This window comes from Emiliania huxleyi, assembly GCF_000372725.1.
Source record: "Emiliania huxleyi CCMP1516 chromosome Unknown EMIHUscaffold_155, whole genome shotgun sequence".
In the NCBI taxonomy this organism is placed as follows: Eukaryota; Haptophyta; order Isochrysidales; family Noelaerhabdaceae; genus Emiliania; species Emiliania huxleyi.
The window spans coordinates 89846-112591 of record NW_005201036.1 but is presented as its reverse complement, the minus strand read 5'-3'; the positions used below and the strand labels follow the sequence as shown (position 1 = coordinate 112591).

Genomic DNA, 22746 nt, shown 5'->3' with positions numbered 1-22746 from the left:
TCCCGACCATCCGCGCGCGCGGCAGCCTCTGCCTGCCATCTGCCTGCCACGCGCGGTTAAAGCGGCCAAGGGGCCAAGGCCCAAGCGGGCTTCTGCGGCGACGCCAGAGAGCTCCGGCTGAGAAGGCAGGCAAGAGGGATGTGGCCTGAAATCCACCCTGCTGCAGCCCACCGCGACGTGGTGGCCGGCGGCCCACCGCACCGCTCTACGCCGTGAGGGAATGCCCGCGTGCAGCGAGGTTCGAGGAGGCCTCAGTTCTGCTCGGCCGGCTTGCTACGGCGCGACGCGAGGCGGCGGTCAGCATTCATCAGGGTGTGAGTGGGGGGCGTGATGGGACGGGCGGGCGGCGCGGCGCACTGCTGCTTGAGGCACTCGTTGAGCTCGTTGAAGACGCCGCGGCAGTAGAAGGGCAGCGTGATGGTCCGGCCGGTGGCGCACTCGGCATACGCCTCGACCCGGTCGGCGCAGAGCTCCAGCGCCCGTTTGCTGTGCTGCTTCCGCTCGAACTCGGCCTGGCGGTTCTGTGGAGCGACGAGCGGGGGGAGTGGTCCGGCTCGGCTGGGTGTGAGGCGCAGCCGTGCGGTGCGGGTGTCGGCGGTGTCGGCGGCTCTTGGCGGCCGCGCGGCACCGGGAAGCTCTTCGGGCCCGAGAGGCGGCCGTCGCGCGCGTCGGACTTCTCCTCGGCGTCGGGCATGCCGGTGTCGAGCGCCGCCCCAGCCGACCGGGCCGGTGTCACGGACGGTCGCCGACGCAGGCTCTCGCCGCTCGCTCCGGAAGCGAAAACTCTAAGCCGAAGAAGAAGAATTCTTAAGAGCCATCCTCTCTCACAGCACACTGGCACGACAAGGGCGCAGACTGGCGCGGACTGGCACACACACAGGCTCACGAAGAAGAAGAAAACGCGTCGTTTCGACGGCGAGCCACTCTCACCGCACCCGTGAAAAGAAAAGGCCGAGGCGCCCCACGAAGGCAAGACTCCAGGAGCATAAAAAGAAACCCTGCGCGCCACCGGGCAGTGCTGGATTTGGAATCTCTTGGAGCAGGGTAGCGAGCAGAGTGCGGCCGCTCTCTCTGGCATAGCGAAGATGCGCAGGTGCGCGCAGGGCACTGGAGGTGGCAACTCGTCGGAGCTTCCGGGGTAACACGAATGGGAGCCCTGAACGTTTCCGCAGGCCCGAAAGGATAAGACGAATTTTTCAACATTCAACAAACAGGAATCGAGGGTGACCGCATGTCTGCATCAGACGTGTCATCCGTCCCGATCAAGCCGCTCCCAGCCGCACCCGCCAAGCTAGGGTGCCCACAGGGCCCAAAAAAAGAAAGGAAAAAAGAAATGGGCCACCCCCGATCGCAGCACTTCGTGTTGGCCAGTCGAGAAATTGAGAGTGTGACTAGGAGGGTGGGACGCTGGGGATTCTCAAAGGTATACCCTTGGAATGGCCGGATCCAGCCTTAAAAAGTACGAGATCGCGCGCGCTTCGCGCACAGCACCGCCTGTTCTCCGCGGCTGTGTGCCGACGCGTGCCGTGTGCCAGCAGAGTTGGGCGCGCGCGGCGCGACGGCGCCCGCGAGGGAAGGCGCGGGTGCAGCGGCCGCCGGCGGCCGTACCGCCCGCCAGCCAGCGCAGCAGCGGCCAGCGCAGCGGCCGCCGGCGCAGCAGCCAGATCAGCCGGTGCGCGTGCGAGGCGAGTACTGCCGCCCGGCAGCCTTGAGGCGGCCGGGCGGCAGTACTCGTTCGAACTTTGCGAGCCGTGCGCGCGCCGAGGCGCGCGCGGCGCGCGCCCGCCCGGCTGCCAGTAGGAGGCGGCGCAATATGGCCTATAGTAGAGCCCTTGAGGAGGAGGAAGAGGCTGGCTGGCAGTGCTGTATGCCGCCGAGGGGCAGTTTTGGGGTGCTGACCCACGCCCAGGGGGCTGCAGAAGGCGTCCGCAGCCGGGACAACCCGCCCCCCCAGCCGAGGCCGGTCGAAGCCCACTTGACCACAGCCATGAGGAGTCCTCTTGGTGCTCCTGGCGGCCGTTGGAATGGCGAGCGCGCGCCGAGGGGGGGGGGGGGGTCTTGCTTGCTCCACACCGAGCGCCATCGGTCCGGACCGGCGTGGTCACCGAGGGGTGGCCTGCACAAGGTCTGAGCCGCGGGCGCTCGGCGCCAAGTGCAGTGTCACGCTCGCGCTGGAGCGGGTCACAATGGGAAACCCTCGTTTCCTATGAACTCGGTCCCCCAACGGAAGAGGCCTCGCTCCTATTGGAACTGGCCAACATCAGATTTGCCTCGTGCGTCCCTTTTTGAGTCGGAAAGCTATTTTCTTTTGGGTCTTGTGGGCACCCTAGCCAAGCACCTGCCGCCTCCACCTCCGCCTTCAATCTCAATGTCCCACCCCCCTGCGCGCGGGCCTTCTAGGCCCGCGGGTAGTCTCCCCCCATCCCCAGGGCCTCCAGGGCTCGCACCTCAACCTCTCACAGACCAGCGCAAAGCGCCATAGGACGTATTTCTTCTCAATAACAAGGTCTGTGAAACAGCGGCCACAGCGGCCTCTGCCGGTGGAATTCTTTTTCGCTGAGAGGCTTGACGCTTGTATTTAAAGAGAATTCTTTTTCGGAATGTGCCGAAACAAGGGTTTGCGAGGAGGAGCGATCCGAACGGGCAAGCGGGTGACTCCCTTCTTTTGCACACGTGCTCAAGCACTTCTTGCTCCCCCCCCCCCCCCCCCACCCACCCACGCCCCCCGCTCGCGCCCCTTGCGATCCCCGGCGATCCCCGGAGTAGCGGAGTTGGGTGAGCAACCTGGAGATATGTGCGAGCTCTCAAGTGCGCATTCCAATAACGGGCCCGCCCAGGATAGTCGGGGTGACGGGATGTTTGTCGAGTGGAGGCTGGGAGGGCACAGCGACCTAGTGAGCAGCACCCTTGACGCGGGATACTTGGACTCGTTGCCGCGAGGATGACCAAACGAGAGGTCACAGAGGGCCAGCTTAAAAGCCAGGGACGAACTGAGCGAGGTAGCCCTTGGCGACGCTAACGACGTTTGCCTTGGCCTCCTCCTTCGCGTCGTTCGTCGCTCCCTCGGCCTTCTCGAATGCGGCTGCCGCGTACTGCTGGCCGCGCGTCCCGCCGTGCTCCTTTGCCATTTGCAGGGCCTTGTCTTTGCCGCGCAGGTAGCCGCTCTTGCTCAGGCAGCTCACCTCCTCGGTGTCCACCGTGTGCTCGTACAGCTCCGGATGCGTCCTGACGTTCCAGGTCACGTCGCTGACCGTGCCTGTGCCGCTCTTGCGGCGCGGGCACGAGTGCACATGCTTGACCGTCCCCGCGGCTTTCTTCTCCTTCACCTCCTCCTCCTCCTCCTCCTCGTTGTTTGGCTTGGCCGCCTTCTTCATTCCCTCTTCCATCTTGTCAATAAGCTCCTCTCCCTTAGGCAACATCTCGCGGACTGAGTCGCCGACGGACTCCACTGATCCGACCTCCGAGGTGACACTCTTGCACGCGTCTTGGGCAACCTCGACGTAGGAGGGAGTTTTGAGGAAGTCCCAAAAGCCGCGCCAAGTTGCGGAGCGCGGCATGCCATCGGGGCCGACGAACGACTTGAGGACCTTCAGGTACCGCAAGTAAGCAAGGCCGCCGAAGGTTCCCAGCGATCCGAGGGCCGTCATCAGCACGGAGAGGAGGACCTTCCACCATTCCCCGCATTCCTCACCGGGAGGCGGCGGCGAGGGCGGCGGAGTGGGCGGCGGCGAGGGCGGCGGTGCCGAGGGCTCGGGCGGTGAGGGCGGGTAGTTGCACTCCGGAGGGAAGTTCGAGCCCGAGGTGCAGGCTTCAGGAAGGGCGGGCAAGGGGCAGGCAAAGTGGTTGGTGCCGCCCAGCATGCACGTGTACAGTAGCGGCAGGCCGTTGAGCTGCGACGGCACGGTGCCCGAGATGGAGTTGTTGTACAGGTAAAGCATCTGCAGCTGCGAGAGCTTGCCCGTCTCCGGAGGGATGGTGCCCGAGATGGAGTTGCTGCGCAGAATAAGCTTATTCAGCTGCAAGAGCTTGCCCGTCTCCGGAGGGATGGTGCCCGAGATGGAGTTGCTGCGCAGGTTAAGCATCTGCAGCTGCGAGAGCTTGCCCGTCTCTGGAGGGATGGTGCCCGAGATGGAGTTGATGCGCAGAGCAAGCTTATTTAGCTGCGAGAGCTTGCCTGTATCCGCAGGGATGGTGCCCGAGATGGAGTTGTTGTACAGGTAAAGCACCTGCAGCTGCGAGAGCTTGCCCGTCTCCGGAGGGATGGTGCCCGAGATGGAGTTGCTTTCCAGATCAAGCACCTCCAGCTGCGAGAGCTTGCCTGTATCCGCAGGGATGGTGCCCGAGATGGAGTTGTCGCCCAGGTTAAGCTCCTCCAGCTGCGAGAGCTTGCCCGTCTCCGGAGGGATGGTGCCCGAGATGGAGTTGCGCTCCAGGTAAAGAGTCTCCAGCTGCGAGAGCTTGCCCGTACCCGCAGGGATGGTGCCCGAGATATTGTAGTTATGCCGGAGGTTAAGCCACTCCAGCTGCGAGAGCTTGCTCGTCTCCGGAGGGATGGTGCCCGAGATGGAGTTGCCGGACAGACCAAGCCTCTGCAGCTGCGAGATGTCGCCCAGCTGCGGAGGGATCGTCCCCGACAGCCCTTGGCTTCGCAGATCCACCGAGGTGCCCGTGTAGTTGCCGTCGCACAGCGACGTGCCATACACGCTGGTAGGGCAGCCGGAGTAGCACGGCACGCTGTTGTTGCAGATCGTGCCCGCGGCCTCGCAGCGATCCGCCAGTAGGAGGAGCGCGAGCGGGGCGAGGCGCGGCGAGGAAGAGCAAACCGCCGCCAGCAGCGTAAGAGCGAGTGAGTGAGCGCTGAACGACTTGAGGACCTTCAGGTACCGCAAGTAAGCCGATCCGAGGGCCGTCATACCCTCGCGAGGAGGAACACCTTGCGTTGTGGCGATCAGCTTTCGAGGGAACGTGCCGAGCCGAGAGCCGAGAGCGCTAACAGAAATTTTTCTGGGCAAGGCGTCTACGGTGCTCTGCACGTTAGCTGTCCGGGAGGCGTCCGGGAGGCACCTCCCGGACATCAAATGGGGCCGCCTGGTGGCCTCCGAGCGCCAGCCGAAGCAACCCTCGTCGTGCCCCGACACCCCCCCGACTCATGATGTGCCGCTCTTGCCTGTGTGGCCGCTGACGGCGGGACCCCGTGCGCCGGCTGCGCCGCAAACTCGTCACTGCCGTCGTCACACCTGTCCACAGATGCGACGGGTGCCTGTCCGACCGCGACAAACAGGCCTCGTTGCGGATCGCCAGCCCGCCCCTTGCCTCCGCAGACGCCCAGCTAGCCGAATCGTCGTTACCTTCCGCAGACCGACTTCGCGAGCGAGCGGGCGCGTTCTAGATGACGGTCACGCCCAACTCACCGGCCTTGTGGCCTGAAACCGATTCTGAGCCCTGCCTCCCCCGAGCGGGTATGGCCGCTGCCCGGCGGCCCGCGGTACGATTCGGTCCCGCCACCTCCCCGCCGTCCCGGTTCCCGCAGGTGAATTTGCGATTTCGCCACCCTCCTCGCCGCCCTCTCCGCCACTGTCGCCTCCGCGCTCTCCTCCGCCGTCGCCGCCGCCCTCGCCTCCACCGCCCTCTCCGCCACCCTCCCCGCGGCCTTCTCCACCGCCCTCTCCGCCGCTCTCTCCTCCGCCGTCGCCGCCGCCCTCGCCGCTGCCGTTGCCGCCGCACTCCTCCCCGCTGCCGCCCTCACCCTCCCCGCCGTGCCGTCGGTCTCGCCGTCGCCTTCTTCCGTGTCGCTGTCGCCGCTCCGCCGTCCGTGTCGCCGTCGCCGCCTCGGATCCGTCCGTGTCGCCTTCGCCGCCTCCGTCCGTGTCGCCGTCGCCGCTGCCTTCCTCCGTTTCGCCATCCCCGCCGCCGATCTCACCTTTGCCGCCTCAATCCATGTCGCCGTCGCCGTCGCCGCCGTCGGTCTCGCTTTCGCCGCCTCTGTCCTTGTCGCCGTCGCCGCCGCCGCCGTTGGAATCCCGCCGTCGGTCGTGTCGACTTCGCCGCCTCCGTCCGTGTCGCTTTCGCCGCCTCCGTCCGTGTCGCCGTCGCCGCCTCCGTCCGTGTCGCCGTCGCCGCCTCCGTCCGTGTCGCCGTCGCCGCTGCCTTCCTTCGTCTCGCCCTCCCCGCAGCAAGCTCGCTTGCCGTCGCCGTCGCCGCCATCGGTCTCGCTTTCGCCGCCTCCGTCCGTGTCGCCGTCGCCGCCTCCGCCGTCGGATTCGCCTTTGTCGCCTGCTCCGTCCGTGTCGCCCTCGCCGCCGTCACAACTCGGCATACACACAGTTTGCACATGTGCAAGTTCTTCTTGATGCACACGGCGGTGCAGCCCCCGGCCATAGCGGGCAACTCAAGGCATCGACGCTCTCGCCGAAGCCCCTGTGCACCTCCCGGCACTTGCCGCCGTTTTATTCGGCGCAATGGCCGCATACATATCCCCGAGACGCTCGAATCTGTCCGAGGGGTGGCGGCAAACGGCTGCGCGGTGAGCACAGTCGCACTCCTCTGTGTAGCGCCTCAGGGTGAAGGGGGGGCATGCCGGGTCAAGCTGAGACTAATGGTAGAGGCACCAGGGGTCGTTCTTCGCCCACAGCAGCAACTGACAGAACAGGCGCAACGACGCCCGCCCGACTGGGTGGCATACACAGACGGGTCGGAGGACCTAGGGAAAGCAGGATGGGCCTATACAGTACTCTTCGGGGGCGACGCCATCGGCGATGAGGGCGCGTCGCTGGCGAGCGAGGGCTACGGGCCAGATGTCACTTCGGCGGCGCACCCAGCCTACCTCGGCGCGAGAAAGCATACCAACAACACGGCGGAACTAACCGCCCTGGCCGAGCTCCTCCGTGCTCTCCTGTCCTCGTCACCGCAACGAGCGGGCTCACGCGGAGTAGTGCGGACCGATAGCGAGTACGCGGCGGCGTGCATGATGGGGAGGGTGACCCCCAAAACGAACAGACAGCTAGCGAGGGCGGGAGTGCTTCTTTTCGCCCTCTCCCCCGCGGGTGATGGCCGAGTCCACGGAGCCGCACGCTGCCTCTCCTTGGACGCAAGGCTCCGACTTCTATAGAGAAACCCCCATCTGCACCAGCGTTTTAAAGTGAAATCGTCACAAGAGAAATCGACGCCCCGGGCTGGGCTTTAGGGTAGGCAGCCACCCTTTTGAAGGTGAGGCGTATCTGCCGACCTGTGAAGACGCTTTACTTGCGAGCAGTGCGTGGACCAGATGGCGCGAGGGCACCGCAACATGACTAAGGAGGCAGGGAAGCTTCTGCTCCGAGACGGCCGCTCAGGACCGCAAAATGGTGTTCCTAAAGGTTGTGTTAGTCGGGCTGGCCAGTCCCCGGGGCCTGACCGCTGACGGTCCAATGTTTCCCTCAAGAGAGAGTACTTCTCCCCTTTTCACTTGGAAAATGAATGTTTTAGTGGACCATTTCCCCCACTAAATGTGCCGTGTGGCTGCAAAAGCGTTTGTTCCTCCTCAGCCTGACATCTGAGATGAGATGAATGTCTGTGTCCTTGCTGAGAGCTAATGGCCAACAACCTCCATGCCAACCTCACACCAGTGTCTGGCCTCTGTGCATTACAGATACCTTGGCACCTCTCATGCACACTGCCTCTCACTCACAAATACCAATCATGTGTGTTAGTATACTGTCGACGTCATGGCGTGCAGGCAGAGCAAATCGTGGATAGCATAGCAATCATCGACGCATAGCATAGCAATCACAGATCGGACGGAATCAGCCCGTGGCGGAATGATTGCGGTTCGTGCCGCACTTGGAACTCCAGAGCTGCATGTCGCCTGCGAAGGCGCGCTCCACCCGGAGCAGCTGGTCCGGTCGCGGGCGGCCCCGCTCCCTGGTGGACTTGAGGCGGTGCGGCATGTGTGCCGGACAGTTGCGAAATCCCAGGTGCTGACGGAGGTGGGCGGCGAGATCCTGCACGCTGCACAGGACCGGCGACGCCCACTCAAGGTACGTGCGCTGCGTCGCGAAGGGGTGAAAGCTCCTCATGGCCCTGTCGTCGGGGATGGCGTCGATGACCTGCGAGATGCTCGCGTTGCCAAACGGCAGCTTGAGGAGGATCCAGTCGGTCCGGGGGCCGGGGCCGTCCAGCCTGTAGTTGAGGAAGCTGACGAAGCGCTCCACCGGGTCGCGGGTGCCGCATGACGCCGTAGACGCGCTGGCCGCGAGTGGGTCGCACGTGCGCGTGGACGATGTCGCCTCGGTTAATGAAGTGGCGGAGTGTGGGGCCATCGCACCGCGCCTGCCTGCACACTGTCTGCAGAGGGCTAATGTGACCCGTGGAGCAGTCGTTCATGAATGCGATGACGGCGGTCGTCCCGGTCTTGGGTGCAAGGACCAGCGTCGGCGCGCTCTTGTTGACGACCCACCGGAAGAGCGGCGAGCAGCACGCCGTGCTCTTGAGGGTCTTCCGCTCGGCGGCGGCGGCGGCATGTGTAGCAGCGGGGCGCATGCGTGGCGCTCGCTCGATGATGGCAGGCCCGCCAGGCCGGAGGCTCAGAGCCGACACGGCGCCAGCGATTGCCAAGCACGCGAGGACAGAGCAAACCGCGAACTCACAGGCTGACGGACACGGGAACTCGGCTCGGGCCGCCGTCCTGAGGCGTTCGGCGCCGGCCTCGTTCTCGAACTCCTCGCGGAGCATAGCCGCAGGAGGACGCACGCCTGCGTGAAGCTAGCGTGAGCTAGGCTGGCAGCTAAGTGCGTGTGTGTGTGTGTGTGTGTGTGTGTGTTTATTGTGTGTGTGTGTGTTCTCGAGGTGAAGACGCCGTCGCAACTGCCATGTCGGCAGGTTGTAGGCGGTGCTCTCGCCCCGGGAGCGAGAAAAGAAAAGCGGCTGGGTGCGCGCCCCGCACCTATCAGCCCTGCCTCGTCTGGTGCCAGGGGATCCTGCCTGGCTGTCTGCCCGCGCGCGCGCTGGCTGGGCGGATGGCGGGCTCGTCTTCGGCGTCGGGCGCTGTCGACGTCGACCGGATAATCACCAAGCTGCTCGAGGTGCGCGGCGCGCGCCCTGGCAAGCAGGTGAACCTGCTCGAGTCAGAGATCCGAGCGCTCTGCACGACCGCCCGCGAGGTCTTTCTGAAGCAGCCGACGCTGCTCGAGCTGGAGGCGCCAATCAAGATCTGCGGCGACCTGCACGGGCAGTACTTTGACCTGCTGCGCCTCTTTGAGTACGGCGGCTTCCCTCCCGACTCAAACTACCTCTTTTTGGGTGACTACGTGGACCGCGGGAAGCAGTCGCTCGAGACCATCTGCCTGCTGCTCGCGTACAAGATCAAGTACCCGGAAAACTTCTTCCTGCTGCGCGGCAACCACGAGTGCGCCTCGATCAACCGCATCTACGGCTTCTACGACGAGTGCAAGCGGCGCTTCTCGGTGAAGCTGTGGAAGACCTTCACAGACTGCTTCAACTGCTTGCCCGTCGCCGCCGTCGTGGACGAGAAGATCCTGTGCATGCACGGCGGCCTCTCGCCCGACCTAAAGCAGCTGAGCCAGATCGCGCGCCTCGAGCGGCCGACGGACGTGCCGGACCAGGGCCTGCTCTGCGACCTGCTCTGGTCCGACCCGGACAAGGACGTGACGGGGTGGGGCGAGAACGACCGCGGCGTCTCGTACACGTTTGGCGCCGACGTCGTCTCCGACTTTCTCGACGAGCACAACCTCGACCTCGTCTGCCGCGCGCACCAGGTGGTAGAGGACGGCTACGAGTTCTTTGCAAAGCGCCAGCTGGTGACCGTCTTCTCGGCGCCAAACTATTGCGGCGAGTTTGACAATGCGGGCGCGATGATGTCGGTGGACGACACTCTGATGTGCTCCTTCCAGATCCTCAAACCCGCCGAGAAGCGGCCGAAGGGGCAGGCGGCCGCCGCCTCGAGCGGCGCAGGGGCCTCGCCGCCCGCCAAAAAGGCGAAGCTATGAGGGCGCGCGCTGCGAGGCGGGGGGGGCGGGGCCCGGAGCCTCCGGGGCCCTCCTCCACCCGCCTCGTGTGGCCGCTCGCGGCGCCGGCGGGAGCTGCGCGAGCCCGCGCGCCGGACCTGCAGCTGCACGGGAGGCGTGCCGCCGCCTCCTCAGCAGATGACTCGCATACACCGCGGCCCCGCAACGCCGCTTCGCGAGGGCGACACCGCCCGCCCGTGAGGCTACCACGGATCGCGAGCTCCTCCAGTGGCACTGTCGGGTTCCCTACGTCGATTTCTGTGGTACACGTCGTCCTCTCCTCCCCCGGCCCCGCCTGGCTGGCCTCGGGCGGCGGCGCCACACGCAATCACCGAAACACACGCCACATGTCTTGGAGAGATTTTCCGAGCACGCATCGCATGTGTCTTCTTATCGTTCGTACATTTTCGGATCTCGCCGCCGCGGCGGAGATTGTCACTGGTATCGGTACACGGGGATCGGGGTGGACGCCACGTCAAAAGAAATCTCGGGCCGCTGACCAGACTGGGACGTCCAATGGGGCAATGCACGCGAGAGCAATCTCAGATAGGACCGATCCTACACCTTCGAACACCTGTAGAGTATACACACCGGTAGGCCATCCCTGGCCGCTCGGCTCTCTCGACTCGCGCGACGCGCGCCTACAGCAGGCGGCAGCGCCAGCAGCGAGCAAGCGCCCCGTCCAAGCCCTGCCCGTCAGTCCTCCGCGTCTGCCCGATTCGGTTCGGGCTGCTGCGGGGAGGGCGGCCCTGTCGCGTCTGGGTCTGCCCATCCGGGTGCCTTTCGGCTCCGCAGCGCTCGCTTCCGATGCCTCGCGGCGAGCAGCTCTCGCGTCGCGGGCCCGTCCTGCTCGACCAAGTGCGCCGAGGCGAGGTACGACTCCCACCGGTCGAGCGCGAGGGGCTGCCACTCGTGCGCCTTGGCCGGGTAGGTCGCCATCGCGAAGAAGAAGAAGACGGCCGCCTCGAGCCAGGTGAGCGGCTCGAAGGCGAGCGCCTGCGCGCAGAGCAGCTCCGCCACTCAGCCCGCGCTCTCGCACGCAAGACCCCACAGGGGGGGTGGGTGGGGAGGGGGGGGGGGGGAGTGATTCGCCTCTGCGTGGATCTCGCGGAGGTCGCTCTTCGCGACTCGAGTCCGCCGCTGGCCCGCGGGCGGCTGGTCCGCCTCGGCGAGGCAGCGGAGGTAGTCGCGGAGGAACGCGCGCCTGCGGGAAGGTTCCGGAGCCGGTTCGGGGAAGGTTCGGGGAAGGTTCGGAGGCGGGCAGCTGCGGCAGGAGGGCGTGCATGTTCTTGTGCGAGAGGTGGCCCGAGGTGCGGAAGAGCTTGTACAGGTCGTACCTGCCGCAGTAGAAGAGCTGTGAATAGAAGAGCTGTGAATAGAAGAGCTTCTACAGGTCGTACCTGCCGCAGGGAGGGAGGCCAAATGGCTGAGCCAGTGGGCTGCCCACCGGCAGAGCCGCACCGGCTGAGGGCGGCAGCGTGCGGGGGGCCTCACCCGCGGTAGTGAGCCCCGGCGAGCTCGAAGTCGATGAAGGTGACCGTCGGTAGCGGGGCGGCGCCGGCCGAGGCGGAGCCAGTGGAGCCAGCGGCGGCCGAGGCGCTGGCGGAAGGGGCTGCGGCTGCGGTGCTGGCGGGGATCATCAGGTTGCTGGGCTTGAGGTCTCCGTGCCCGTTGACGACGGGCAGCTCGAGCGCCTCGAAGCGGCTCCGCATCCTCCGCACCTCGGAGCCGACCGCCGCCGCAGAGACGCCTCGCGGCAGCGCGGCCCCTCCTACCTCGATCTGGGCGAGCATCTCGTCCATGAAGTGCCAGAGCACGACCGGAGCGCCGGCGGGGAGGCGGACTGAGTGGAGCGCCGCGAGCCGCGGCGCGAGCGCGCGGAGGACGCCGCGGTGCGCCGCCGGCGCGTGGATGTCGCTCTCCGTCAGCGTCCGCCCGGAGATGAAGTCCGTCACGAGCCCGTCCGAGGAGCTGTACAGCACGCGCGGCCCGAGGCCCTCGTCCGACGCGCTCGCGTCGGCGGCGCCGCGCATGGCGGGCGTCAGCCTCAGCTTGGCGAGCGGAGAGAAGAGCTTGGCCACCACGGTCCGTGCCGTGCTGGCGACGCGCCTGCGCCTGCGCATCGGCGGCCGCGCCTCCTCCGCCGTTCCCGCCGCCGTGCCGTCGGCGTCTCCCACCTCGGCGCCGTCCACGGAGGCCGCGCCCTGGCAGGATGCTGGCATGGACTCCGGCGGGCCCTCGTACTCACAGAGGTATACCCAGTTGCAAAATCCGGCGCTCAGCTCCTCCACCCGAGTCGGCACGCCGCTGTAGCCAGCGTCCTGCAGCAGCGACGAGAGCGCGTTGCGGGGAGCGCCGGGAAGTCCGAGGAGCGGCGCCGGCGCGCGGCTCGCCACGTGCGGGCGGAGCGGAGCGTGCGCATGGACACCCGCTAAGAGCGAGGCGCAGCAGCTCATCGGGCAGGCAAGCCTTGAGCTACCCACACACAGGGCTATCACCGCCATCAGGGTGTGGGCATACAGCCACTGTAAGAAAAACTGAGCCGGGGCGGTACGTATTCCCGTATCACGTATCTCTAGCTCCGAGTAGAGGGGGCGTCCTTGCAGTTAAGGGGAAACCTGGTACGCGGGTCCAACCCTCGGAGAGTATTCTTTAGCTCCGAGTAGAGGGGGTGCGGTCTGCTGCTAGGGGGGCCCAGGGAAGCGCGAGGGAAAAATTCCGCCGCTGAGGGAAACCCGGAGCGCTGCCGTACGCCCTCGGAGACCCGTGTTATGGCCCTGCGACCGCGCACCCCCCCACGGTCGAGGAAGAGGGTGCGTTCTGCAGTTAAGGGGTAACCCGGTACGCGGGGGGCTAACCCTCGGAGACGTGTTATGGCCCTGCGACCGCGCACCCCCGGGGCTAGGGCTCTCTTGCCCGCAACCCGATGCCAATCATCCGGCCCGCTGGGTGCGCTTCTTAGCTCCCCGGCCCTGGATGTGCGGTTGATAACTGCACTCCAAGTGCTCCAAGTGCGCTTGTGTGGTGGCGGCGTGCCTTCCTCCCATCCCTCCCTTGGGTTGTCTGTTTGAAACACGACAACATTTCTCTCTCTCTCCCCCCTCGCCCCCACCAACCATGCCAAACAAACGTGTCCTAGACGAGAGGGGACTCCTCTGGCTGGCGGGCCTGTCATAGGTTTCCAGCAACCCCAGCCGGAAACCAGAGGGTCCCCTCTACCTGTTGCACGTTTCCGAAGCTTCCATCCAGGGAAACGAGAGGGAGACATCCGATCAGGACTTCACGAATGGCAGGGAGATCCGATCTGACGGGAGATAAGCGTGCAGATGAAGATCTCGAGATGAAGACGAGGCGATTGCCGTGTGAAGAACGACTGAGAACTTTCCGTGCCTATTCGTTCTCATCCACAAGCGTTCGGTTGGTCCTCGCTGACATCCGCGTAAACTAGTCGCCGAAAATCGGGACGGGCGAAATCGTCGCCCTCGATAGGGTATCGTGCGCCTGCTCTCGCGCGCGCCTGCTGCTCTCACGCGCGCCTGCTTCTACGGGTTCACGCGCGCCCACAGGTAGCCATGATGGATACGAACCAGAGCGGCGCCATGAAGACGCTTCTCGTCGTCACCGCCGCTTTAGGGCATCTACTTTAAGCAGGTATGGGCCATGGAGTTACCGAGTACACCTGTAGGATGATCTTGCGGCGTGTTTCTGGCCTTGGATTCGTGATTAGCACCCTAAATAATGCCGGGGACCGCCCTTACCCGGAGAATTCGGGAGGTCGAGAAATCGACCCCTTTGGCAGCTGGTACCCTTCACACTTGCCACAGAAACGAAGGACGTGATGTCGCGGCCCAGCTAGGGCCTTTACATCCTCCGAGATGCTGCAAAATTCTGCGGGCGTCTGCAAACTGCACTAGATCTTTCGGAGAAGTCAACCTAGAATTACGCATCCAATGAGCAGTCCATTCGCGTAGACCGCGACCGCATCGCGCTAGATCGTGTGCTCATCTGTCCCCCCGCCTCGCTGCGCCCCCGACCCCCCATCGCCCTCTAGATCGTGTTTGGCCATGAGCAATGAGCTATGTTCGGAGAGACTGCCCCCCCCCCCCCCCCCTGCCCTGCACCCCCCATCCCCCATGGCGGCGAGACCGTGACGCGGCTGTCAGCGCTGCCTATCTGTTGCTGAGTCGATACACTGCTTGCTTGAGCGTCTTCGCCTGTGATGCTGGGCGCCCCCCCCGCTCCCTTCCCCTACCTTTATATGTACCTTCAATGTTGGGTCAAGGGCGCCTATAAAGAAGGCACCACCGCCCGAGCCCGACGAGAGAGCATCCCGGCTGCGCGGCCTCAGACCGCAGGGCGTTCACCGGAATCGGCGCCGGTGACACCACACGTACACGTACGTAGCGTGCGCTGACCTGCCGCCCTGGCAAGTCAGGCCTCCTTTCGCGTGCCGGGCGAGGGGACTGGCGCCTTGGGGGGGGCCTCCTCAGCGTGGACCACCCAGCCGCCGCCGCCGGCGGCGAGGAGGTGCTGCTGCACGAGGTGCTTGGCGGCCGACGAGGCGCAGCCGAGGACGATGCCCTCCGCCATGCCCATCGTGAGCATGCCGCCCGTGGTGACGAGGTACGGCCCGATGTTGTACTTGTCGTCGGCGAGGCAGCTCTTGAGCTCAGCGGGCTGCAGCATCCCGGCACCCGACGAGATGAGCACGCCCGCGAGAGCGGACAGGGGGACCGCCGAGATGACGTCCGAGTAAAGCGCGAGAGAGCCAAAGACGAAAGCCGACTGGACGAGGGCGGGGAGGCGGGAGTTCGCCTTGAGCTTGATGTTGAGGCTCGAGCGCGCGATGACGGCGGTGACGGGCATGCCTACGTTGTGGATACACCAGAGTCACGAGAACGGACCCCACCCTACACCTACCTGCGCCCTCGCGTGGATAGAAGGGTTGCGAATACAGTGAAACGGCTGGAAGTCCGTCTAAACGGGCTGCCCATGAAAGCAGCCGACGTGATGTTGGCGACGCCCTGCCCGATGAGCTCCTATAGCCAAGATACAGCCGAGATACAGCCGAGATACAACCGAGAGTCATGTTTGCGATCCCCTCCCGAAGAGCTCCTGGTCGGGGTTGTGCTTGTATGAGGTCGGCCGCAGCCGGTCAAGGGCCGTGCACGAGAGGAGCGTCTCCGCACTCGTCATGGCGTAGATGAGCAGGATGGTGCCTATGACAAGGTGGGGAGAGGTTCGGGGAGAGCGCTCGACGAGGCTCGTCTTGGCATCAGTGGAGGAGGAGGGTGCCGCCGAGCGCAGGCAGCGACTCGACGGGCGGGAGGGTCGGCATGCTGAGCGTGAAGGCGGAGAGCCCACTCGGCAGCGCGCCGATGGAGGTCGCGCTGAGCCCGAGCAGCTTCGTTGTGGCCGTGGCTCCGCCGACTGCGACGAGGGCCGACGGTATCTTCGGGTGGATCTTGGGAATGACGTGCATCGTGCCGATCACGCCGATCGTGAGCGCGAAGGCGGCGGGGTTGATTTTGAAGATGTTGGCGCCCACGGCCTGCACCACCTCGACGGTGTTGAGGCCGGCGGGCAGTGTCAGGTCGAGCGCCTAGAGACAACAGGCTGGGTCAATATCACCCAGGGAGCACCTCCTCTCGACGTGATTGGAGGGCGATGGTCGAGTGCCTTTGGCAGCTGGCCGGCCAGAATCATGACGCCAATGCCGGTCGTGAAGCCCGCGATGACGCTCTCCGGCACGTATTTGGTGATGCCGCCTCCGCGAACAACGCCCATCGCCAGCTGCAGCCCGCCGCACGCGAGGGTGATGAAGGGGAGCGTGCCGAGACCGTGTGTCTGCACCGCCTCGCAGACCAGCAGGCTGATCGCCGCGGCCGGGCCCGTGATGGCGAGCGTCGTGCCTCCCATCAGCCCGCCGGCGACGCCCGCCACCGCTGCGCTAACAAGCCCCACCTCGGGCGGAACACCGCTTGCAACCGCAATGGCCAGCGACAGCGGCACCGCGACGCAGCCGACTGTTACGCCCGCCGTCACGTCGGTCACGAATGTCGACGGCGCAATCATCTTTTTCCACTCGGGAATGAGCTCCTTAGTTCCGAGGTCAAGGATGAAGCCAGCGTTTTTTTGTTCTTGCGAGGACGTGGACGTGGTGGATCGGCGGCGGGACTGCGCGAGCGAATCTGGCTTGATCGCGACCGGCTTGCTGACGGCGGGGCTGAATCGCACGATGCGCGCTTGCCACGTCGCCGCGCGGCACCCTCTGTGGCTCAGGTGGCTCAGCATCCAAGCCTAGGTTGTGCTCACGATTGGTGATGACAGCTCGGAGCGGCGGTCGGAGCTCGATGAGATGCAGGCGCCACGATTTTCAGATATACTTAGCTCTTACGAACATACCCGAGGGTGAACTGCTGACAGGGTTTGCTATTTCTTTCTTAAGGAAGCGGTGGGCACCAACTCCACCACACGCAGCAGATCGGTTGATGCCAACCGTCACTTAGGCGCCTTAGCAAGAAACAATCTGATTTTCGCTCCTCTATTATTGAGCACTTGAGCACACTGGATAGGGTCGATTCCGCGTGGTACGGGACCCCTCGATTTGGTACCCGTCGTTTAAAAGGAAGCGGTGGTCGGCGGTGTCATCAGTAGATCTGTGTGTCTCGCGCCTTGCGGGGGGGAGCGGAAAGGAGGAACCTCTTCCCAAGAGCACCACTCTTGGAGCGCCGCCACTACCACCCAGAGCGCTGCAAGCAGCGCCGGGCAATGACGGCTTACCGCCCACCCAGATCTTCATGGCGGCGGTTTGTGGCGGGTGATGCCGATACTATTAAAAAGTAGGCGCGCAAGACGCGTACCAACTGGGTCAACTCCCCTGAGCGTGCCAACTGGGTCAACGACGTCAAGAACAAGCAAGCGGCAAACGGCTACGAAAAAGATCGAAAATAGTGCCCAAGGTAACCCGGGGGAACTCGCGTCCCGGAACGCCTGCCCTACCTCGAAACACGGCGGTATCGGATATACAACAGCAACCTCGTGCTGCGTCGTGGGGGCGTGTTGAGTATATGAGCGACCCAGCTCGAGGGTTGCTCTCGACTCTGGCCTTTTCGGGTCACGTAGCCACACCTCTCTTGCCCTCGGCCCCAGTGGGCGGTGCCCGCGCCGCCTAGCTCTGCGGACGGGCCCCTCCACCCTTCATCTTCGGATCATGTACTCGAGTAGTTAGTCCCCACCCATAATCGCTGTCGTGGGGATCGCTTGTCGCTTGTCATGTGAGAGAGTGCGTTGTGTTCTTGAGCACTTGAGCACTGGATAGGGTCGATTCCGCATGGTACGGGACCCCTCGATCGTCTCGCCCTCCCTCTCTGGTGTGTTCATTGGGGGGGATCATAACAAACGTTGTGTTCTTGCTTTGTATCAGCTTTCTCCGAGAGAGAGATTTTTGAAGACCAACAAGAAATCACGACTCTCACAGTGATTTGGGCTCGGCAGCTTGTTAGCCCTCAGCCGAAGCTGGGGCCTCGAGTGCGGCGTCCGGATGCTAGTGCTTGAGAAGACACCACAAACGCGGCACGGCCCGTTTTGGATGTCTGCGGAGATTCTGTCTTAGCACACACAGTGAGTCATTCGGAGTCATTCGATGGCCAGAGTGCGATTGTGTGTGTGCGGGAGTTGGTTTGTCGGGAGGGAGGGGCAGGCTGCTCACCCACGTGCACCGGGCCAGTGCTTGCACTTTGAATGCCGTGGGGCTCCTGCCCGTGTCCGGGCGTGGAGAAGCGAGGGTCGCCCCCCCTTGCCCCACCACTTTGTGTGTGTGGAGAAATCTACCTGCACGGCCGGCGTCCAGCACCCAAGCCGCCAGGTCTGCTGCAACGCTACGTGCGGGCTGTGCGGCGGACATGGCTGCTCCGGTCGCCCCGGCGGGCCACGCCAGTGCTGCATGCCGCTATTTTGCGTACGGGTCGGGTCTGCGAATCACGGGCGGACGTGGCCTGCATCCTGCGAGGCAGCAGCAACTACCCGTTCCGAGGGGACGGAAGTGCAATCCCAACCTCGTCCCCCTGCTCGATGAGGCTCGCGTCTCCGTCCGACCCCAACCCAAAGCGGGGCCCGAGAACGATCTGCGCTGATTCGAAGCGCCGCATAAGGCTTCGAAGAGGCTGGTCCCTGTTGCCGTTCGACGGGACGACCTGCTTCGAGAGTAAGGTGAGGGTAAGCGTCATTATGTGTCGGCAGATCCCGCCCGGCCGACTACCTAGGTAGGGAGGGGGGGGGGGGGGAGTGCGGGTGATTTCTCAGATTTTTCCCGCAACCTACCTCCTTCCCGATACTCGCAGAATGTGGGTAAACGAAAGTAGCGTATACGCTACTATGAAAGAAGAAGCCGAAAAAACACGCCGGAGTCAGTCCGCCCGAGCCAGCCAGCTGCCGGCTCGCACGGCAGCCTCTTCCTCTCGACTAGCCTCAACTTCCGTACAGTCAGCATTTTGTCGCTGCGTGCTCGTGGCGAGCTGTGGCGGCGGTCGAAGTTCGCCCAGATTCGGTGACGAGCGCCAGACGATAGTAGTGTCTCTGTTCGCCCTGTGCATGTCAGGCCAGGCTGCAGCAGGGCACTACCATCGTGCTGCCCTGTTGCAGCCTGACTTTGCCCACTGTGCACAGTCGCCAGAGCACCACCACCGCCCGGCATCGTGTCACGGCGAGCTCCTTCTGCGCCCGCTCGCGAGGCTCTCGCGCTGGCACACTTTGGCCATCTGCTGCTCGCGTTCGGCGAGCTCATCTCCGCACTCCTGCCACGGTGCCGTCACCACACACCTTCTGGCTGGCCTGAGCCGCGCGGGGTCGCCAGCGGGGGCAACGCGTCGACCTCTCTCTCTGGTGCACCACGGGCCGCAACGGCCTGCTAGCTGCGTGCGCGAGGAGGCAGTGTGCCGGCACAGTCGAGCCGGAGCATCGGGTTCTGGATGCTTGTGGGGTCAAGTCTGACCTTATGCGGCCTAATATGCAATAATAATGCTATGCTCTCACCCAGTCTTTTGAGATATTATCCCTCAAAGTCGAATTTTCGTTTACTGGTGACCACATAGAGTAGTGTCTGTCTTGTTTGCGAGATCTTCAGACGAAACACTTTAAGTCTCGACAATCACTAAGCTGCTTATGTGGCACCGCAGAGGCTCCCTTGGGGATGCCTGAGGCCACCCCAACCACACACTAAGCCGTACGTAGACGAATTGGGCGCTACTTTTTTCGTTTACCCACATTATGCGAGTAAAGGACCCCTCCCAGAGTCGCGGCGGATCGAATTTCCACGCGAATTCCCCTCGGGCATCGCTGTGAATGAGCATTCGCAGGCCATCGTGCCGTTCGGCCATCGTGTTACGACATCCGACCTGCTTTCACGTAAAGACCTGCTTTCACAGTCTTCACAGCCTTACGTTGGGCTTCCGCCGGACCTGGCATAGCCACAGTCCATCTCGCATGGCGTCTGTGGAGGCCGAGGCCGTGTGCGGCGGAGGGGCGGAGGCCGTGTGCGGCGGAGGGGCGGAGGCCGTGTGCAGCGGAGGGGCGGAGGGCGTGGGCTCCAAGCGCTCGCGCGAGGAGGCCGCGCTCCTGTGCGTGATCTGCCTCGAGGAGAAGGACGAGGATGGCCGGCTGCCGGTGCTCGCCTGCGCGGAGGGCCACGCCATGCACGCGTCCTGCCTGAGCGCGTACGTGTCGACCAAGGCGGTAGAGCTTCAGGGCGTCTCGTACATTGCCGCAAAGGCGGACACGGCCAGCGTCTCGGGGGACGCCGCCGCTCTCGACGCGCTCGCCGGCGCGTGCTGCTGCCCGCTCCGCGGGTACGGGTGCAGCGCCGAGGCCTTCTCGGACCGCGACATTGCGCAGCACGCGAGCGAGGGCGCCTTCAGCGCGTACCTGGAGGGCAAGACGCTGCTGCCGATCGCGCGCAAGGTGGAGAAGGTGCTGGCCGAGGGGTCCGAGCTGGCGCTCCTCGTGCCGAACGGGCGGATGTGCGGCCGGTGCTCGTACGGGCCCGTCGAGCTCGAGGCGTGCAACGACCTCCTCGCCCACCACGGCGAGCGGCGGCCCGGCTCCTCCGCGCCGGTCAACAACGCGTGCCCGCAGTGCGGCTGGTTTGCGCCGTCCATCGAGATGTGGCCCCGCTGGGTGCCGACCGCCACGGCCGCGGGAGAGGCGCACTGGGCGGAGCTGCACGCCACCGAGGACGAGGTGACCGCCGCCGAGCGGCGCGCGAGGTGCGCGGGCGCGACACCGCGCGCTCAAGCGGGCCCTAGCCTCGGCCCTAACCTCGGCCCCAACCCCGGCCCCAACCTCGGCCCTAGCCTCGGCCCAAGCCCAAACCCTGGCCCCAACCCTGGCCGCAGGCACGCGGCCGAGGTTGCGCGCGCGCAGGCGGAGGCGGCGCGCAGGCGGGCGGAGCAGCGAGCAGAGTACATGCGGCGGCGGGAGGAGGTGCGGCGCGTGCGCGAGGAGGCGCGGCGAGAGTACCGCGATCGGCACCGCGCGGCGCTGCTGGCGCGGGGCGAGAACCCCGACCTCCACCCGCCCCAAGACGCGGACGCGCTCGCCGACTTCCGCGCCGCCGTCGACGAGCGGCGGGAGCGGCGGCAGCAGATGATCCGGCTGATGCACCGAATCGAGTCGATGGACGAGGCTGGCGTGCGCGGCGAGAGGACCCGAGAGTACCCGAGATTACCCGAGATTCACCACGCACAGGCTGGCGTGCGCGGCCGCGGCGAGGACGTGCGCAGGCGGATGGCCGAGATGCAGGCTCGCATGGCGGAGATGCAGCAGCTCGACCCTTTCGCTCCGCTGCCTCCTCCTCCGCCCCCGCCGCCGCCTCCGCTGCCTCCGCCCCTCCCCGGCACGGTGGGCCAGCTCGAGGCGGGGCTGGCGGAGGCGCGCGCCGAGAGGATGGCCTTCCTCGCGAGAATCGCCGCCGCGCGCCGCCACCGCAGCGCCGCCATCGCCGCCGCCGTGGCGGCGGCGCCCCGCAGCCCGCCCAACCCGGAGGTGCCTCTTCCTCCGGCGCGGGTGGAGGCGCCTCTCCCTCCCGCCCGGCTGCGCGGCTCGGACAGCAGCGCTTCTCGCGCGCTGCTGGCGCGGCTGACGGGCTTCGAGGAGACCTCGCAGGCGCTCGCCGCCTCGTGCGGGCGAACGGTGGACCCCACTCTTTGGTCTCCCATCGCCGCTGTGAATGACAGGCGTGCCAGCACTACCTCGACGAGGCGAACGGAGACGTCGAGGTCGCGGTGCGGCTCGCCGTGCAGGGCGCTGTCGTCGCCGCCGCGCACCCGCGGCACGGCACGCGAGCGGCGGGCGGCACAAGTGGCGGCACAAGTGGCGGCACAAGTGGCGGCACAGGTGGCGGCACTGCGGGCGACACGAGCACGGCGCCTCTCGCTGCGGAGCAGGCGGCGGGCCAGGGCGAGCCGGCGGCGGGCCAGGGCGAGCCGGCGGCGGCCGCAGCGGGGGCGTCGGGTGCGGCGGGCGCAAGTTCTTGAGCCGCGAGGGGAGTGGGCAGAGAGCGAGACGACCCTCTTTCCCGCCACCCCCCCTGTCCGTGGGAGGAGGGGGGGTGCGGTTTGGGAGGCGCGCCCCGGGGCGCAAGCGAGTCGGTCGCTCACCGCGCCGGCATGTTGATGAGGCGAGGGCGGAGAGCATGATTCTGCTAGCTGTCTGGCCGGGTGCGAGGGCGCGGTTTGGGGTCGCACACACCAGTCGCGGCTTGCGGCTTGGGCTTGGGCACACCGCCCACGCGCGCGCCTCCGTCATGTCCCCTTTTCCCACTGCGCACACTAAGTGCGTCCCCCCATTAGGTAGAGATATGTGCGCCACATCTCTCGAGAGAACCCGGGGAGCGACTCGCTGTGGACGCTGCGGGACGGCTCTCAGTCTCACGGAGGTCTCGAGACGGAGGTTCGCCTTTTGCCGGCCTTATCGGACGGGATCCACACAACTCTCACAAGACACATCGTTATCTCACACAAAGATCTTTTTTCATCATCCTCTCAACTTTCAAAAAGACAAAACATCCCGCGAGCCTCTGCCCACTCGCCACTGCTGTGGGCCGGGGTCTGGTATGTGGGGGTGTCCGCCCGCGTTTTTGTGCGTACCGCGCCAGGAGGGTGTCCCGCGGCCGCGCAACCTACGACCTATTTCTTCTTCGAGAAGGACTGCACCGAGTGGTACATGACGCTGTCGAGCAAACCGACCACCGTGTAGATGCCGCCGATGACGGCGCAAATCTTGGTGACGAAGGCGGCGAGCGCCTCCGACTCCTCCTGCACCACCACCTTGACGGGCGAGATGTCGTAGTGGAAGACGGCGTTCGGCACCATCTGCGTATCCACGTGCGCGTCGGCCTTGCCCTCGTACCACTCGAGCTTGCGCGGCCTGCCAGGCGGCGGCACGGGGGTGAGGGAGGGGGTGAGGGAGGGGGTGAGGGAGGGGGTGAGGGAGGGGGTGAGGGAGGGGGTGAGGGAGGGGGTGAGGGGTGAGGGTGAGGGGTGGGGGTGAGGGAGGGGGTGAGGGTCGGGTGTCGCGCGCCGGTACTCGTTGTAGTTTGCCTTGTAGAGGTAGGCTTGGGTGACGTGGCCGGAGAGGTCGTGGTGGTGGAAGGGGACGACCTAGGGTTAGGGTTAGGGTTAGGGTATGGGTAAGGAGAGGTCGTGGTGGGGGAAGGGGACGACCTATTTCCGCGGCAGCAGCTGTCTCT

The 22746-nt window shown here is 65.4% G+C and overlaps 7 protein-coding genes across 7 annotated transcripts in view; 2 read left to right on the top strand and 5 right to left on the bottom strand.

The window, feature by feature from the left end:
* Nucleotides 1-251: 251 nt before the first annotated feature.
* EMIHUDRAFT_229375 (hypothetical protein) lies at nucleotides 252-694 on the bottom strand (the record flags this gene model as incomplete). Its single annotated transcript, XM_005786026.1, has 3 exons — nucleotides 252-273; nucleotides 358-521; nucleotides 629-694. 3 exons carry the CDS (start codon nucleotides 692-694, stop codon nucleotides 252-254), a joined length of 252 nt encoding a protein of 83 aa, XP_005786083.1.
* A 3136-nt stretch (nucleotides 695-3830) lies between these two features.
* Nucleotides 3831-4664, bottom strand: EMIHUDRAFT_41953 (hypothetical protein; the record flags this gene model as incomplete). The annotated part of the gene is made up of 1 exon (XM_005786025.1): nucleotides 3831-4664. A coding segment is annotated over one exon (834 nt), but the record flags the coding sequence as incomplete, so codon positions are not given.
* Nucleotides 4665-8927: 4263 nt separating this feature from the next.
* Nucleotides 8928-10409, top strand: EMIHUDRAFT_418014 (hypothetical protein). Its single transcript, XM_005786024.1, has one exon. The coding sequence runs from the start codon at nucleotides 8994-8996 to the stop codon at nucleotides 9981-9983; it is 990 nt and encodes a 329-aa protein (XP_005786081.1). The 5' UTR covers nucleotides 8928-8993; the 3' UTR covers nucleotides 9984-10409.
* On the bottom strand, nucleotides 10410-12492 carry EMIHUDRAFT_455729 (hypothetical protein). Its single transcript, XM_005786023.1, has 3 exons — nucleotides 11979-12492; nucleotides 11130-11205; nucleotides 10410-10997 (listed from the first exon to the last, which is right to left on the bottom strand). The coding sequence occupies exons 1-3, from the start codon at nucleotides 12455-12457 to the stop codon at nucleotides 10698-10700; spliced, it is 855 nt and encodes a 284-aa protein (XP_005786080.1). The 5' UTR covers nucleotides 12458-12492; the 3' UTR covers nucleotides 10410-10697.
* A 1765-nt stretch (nucleotides 12493-14257) lies between these two features.
* EMIHUDRAFT_363809 (hypothetical protein) lies at nucleotides 14258-15621 on the bottom strand. The gene is made up of 4 exons (XM_005786022.1): nucleotides 15289-15621; nucleotides 15112-15212; nucleotides 14991-15035; nucleotides 14258-14868 (listed from the first exon to the last, which is right to left on the bottom strand). Exons 1-4 carry the CDS (start codon nucleotides 15481-15483, stop codon nucleotides 14433-14435), a joined length of 777 nt encoding a protein of 258 aa, XP_005786079.1. The 5' UTR covers nucleotides 15484-15621; the 3' UTR covers nucleotides 14258-14432.
* Nucleotides 15622-19484: 3863 nt separating this feature from the next.
* On the top strand, nucleotides 19485-21225 carry EMIHUDRAFT_229368 (hypothetical protein; the record flags this gene model as incomplete). Its single annotated transcript, XM_005786021.1, has 5 exons — nucleotides 19485-20263; nucleotides 20421-20458; nucleotides 20581-20668; nucleotides 20745-20771; nucleotides 21162-21225. 5 exons carry the CDS (start codon nucleotides 19485-19487, stop codon nucleotides 21223-21225), a joined length of 996 nt encoding a protein of 331 aa, XP_005786078.1.
* Nucleotides 21226-22171: 946 nt separating this feature from the next.
* EMIHUDRAFT_363806 (hypothetical protein) overlaps nucleotides 22172-22746 on the bottom strand; it is a 3614-nt gene continuing 3039 nt past the window's right edge. Inside the window, exons 11-12 of the mRNA XM_005786020.1 lie at nucleotides 22578-22657; nucleotides 22172-22424 (exon numbers count right to left, since the gene is read on the bottom strand). Of these exons, the coding sequence (XP_005786077.1) occupies nucleotides 22184-22424; nucleotides 22578-22657 (321 nt within the window). The 3' untranslated portion in view covers nucleotides 22172-22183. The remainder of the gene's footprint in view (nucleotides 22425-22577; nucleotides 22658-22746) is intronic.

Coding starts and splice junctions, on each gene's coding strand:
- EMIHUDRAFT_418014 (XM_005786024.1), top strand. CDS start 8,994: ATGGCGGGCTCGTCTTCGGCGTCGGGCGCTGTCGACGTCGACCGGATA.
- EMIHUDRAFT_455729 (XM_005786023.1), bottom strand. CDS start 12,457: ATGAGCTGCTGCGCCTCGCTCTTAGCGGGTGTCCATGCGCACGCTCCG. Junction 11,206..11,978: donor GGCCTCGGGCCGCGCGTGCT/GTACAGCTCCTC, acceptor ACCTTCCCGCAG/GCGCGCGTTCCTCCGCGACT. Junction 10,998..11,129: donor CGGGCCAGCGGCGGACTCGA/GTCGCGAAGAGC, acceptor CTCTGCGCGCAG/GCGCTCGCCTTCGAGCCGCT.
- EMIHUDRAFT_363809 (XM_005786022.1), bottom strand. CDS start 15,483: ATGCACGTCATTCCCAAGATCCACCCGAAGATACCGTCGGCCCTCGTC. Junction 15,213..15,288: donor CTGCGCTCGGCGGCACCCTC/CTCCTCCACTGA, acceptor ATAGGCACCATC/CTGCTCATCTACGCCATGAC. Junction 15,036..15,111: donor CACAACCCCGACCAGGAGCT/CTTCGGGAGGGG, acceptor GCTATAGGAGCT/CATCGGGCAGGGCGTCGCCA.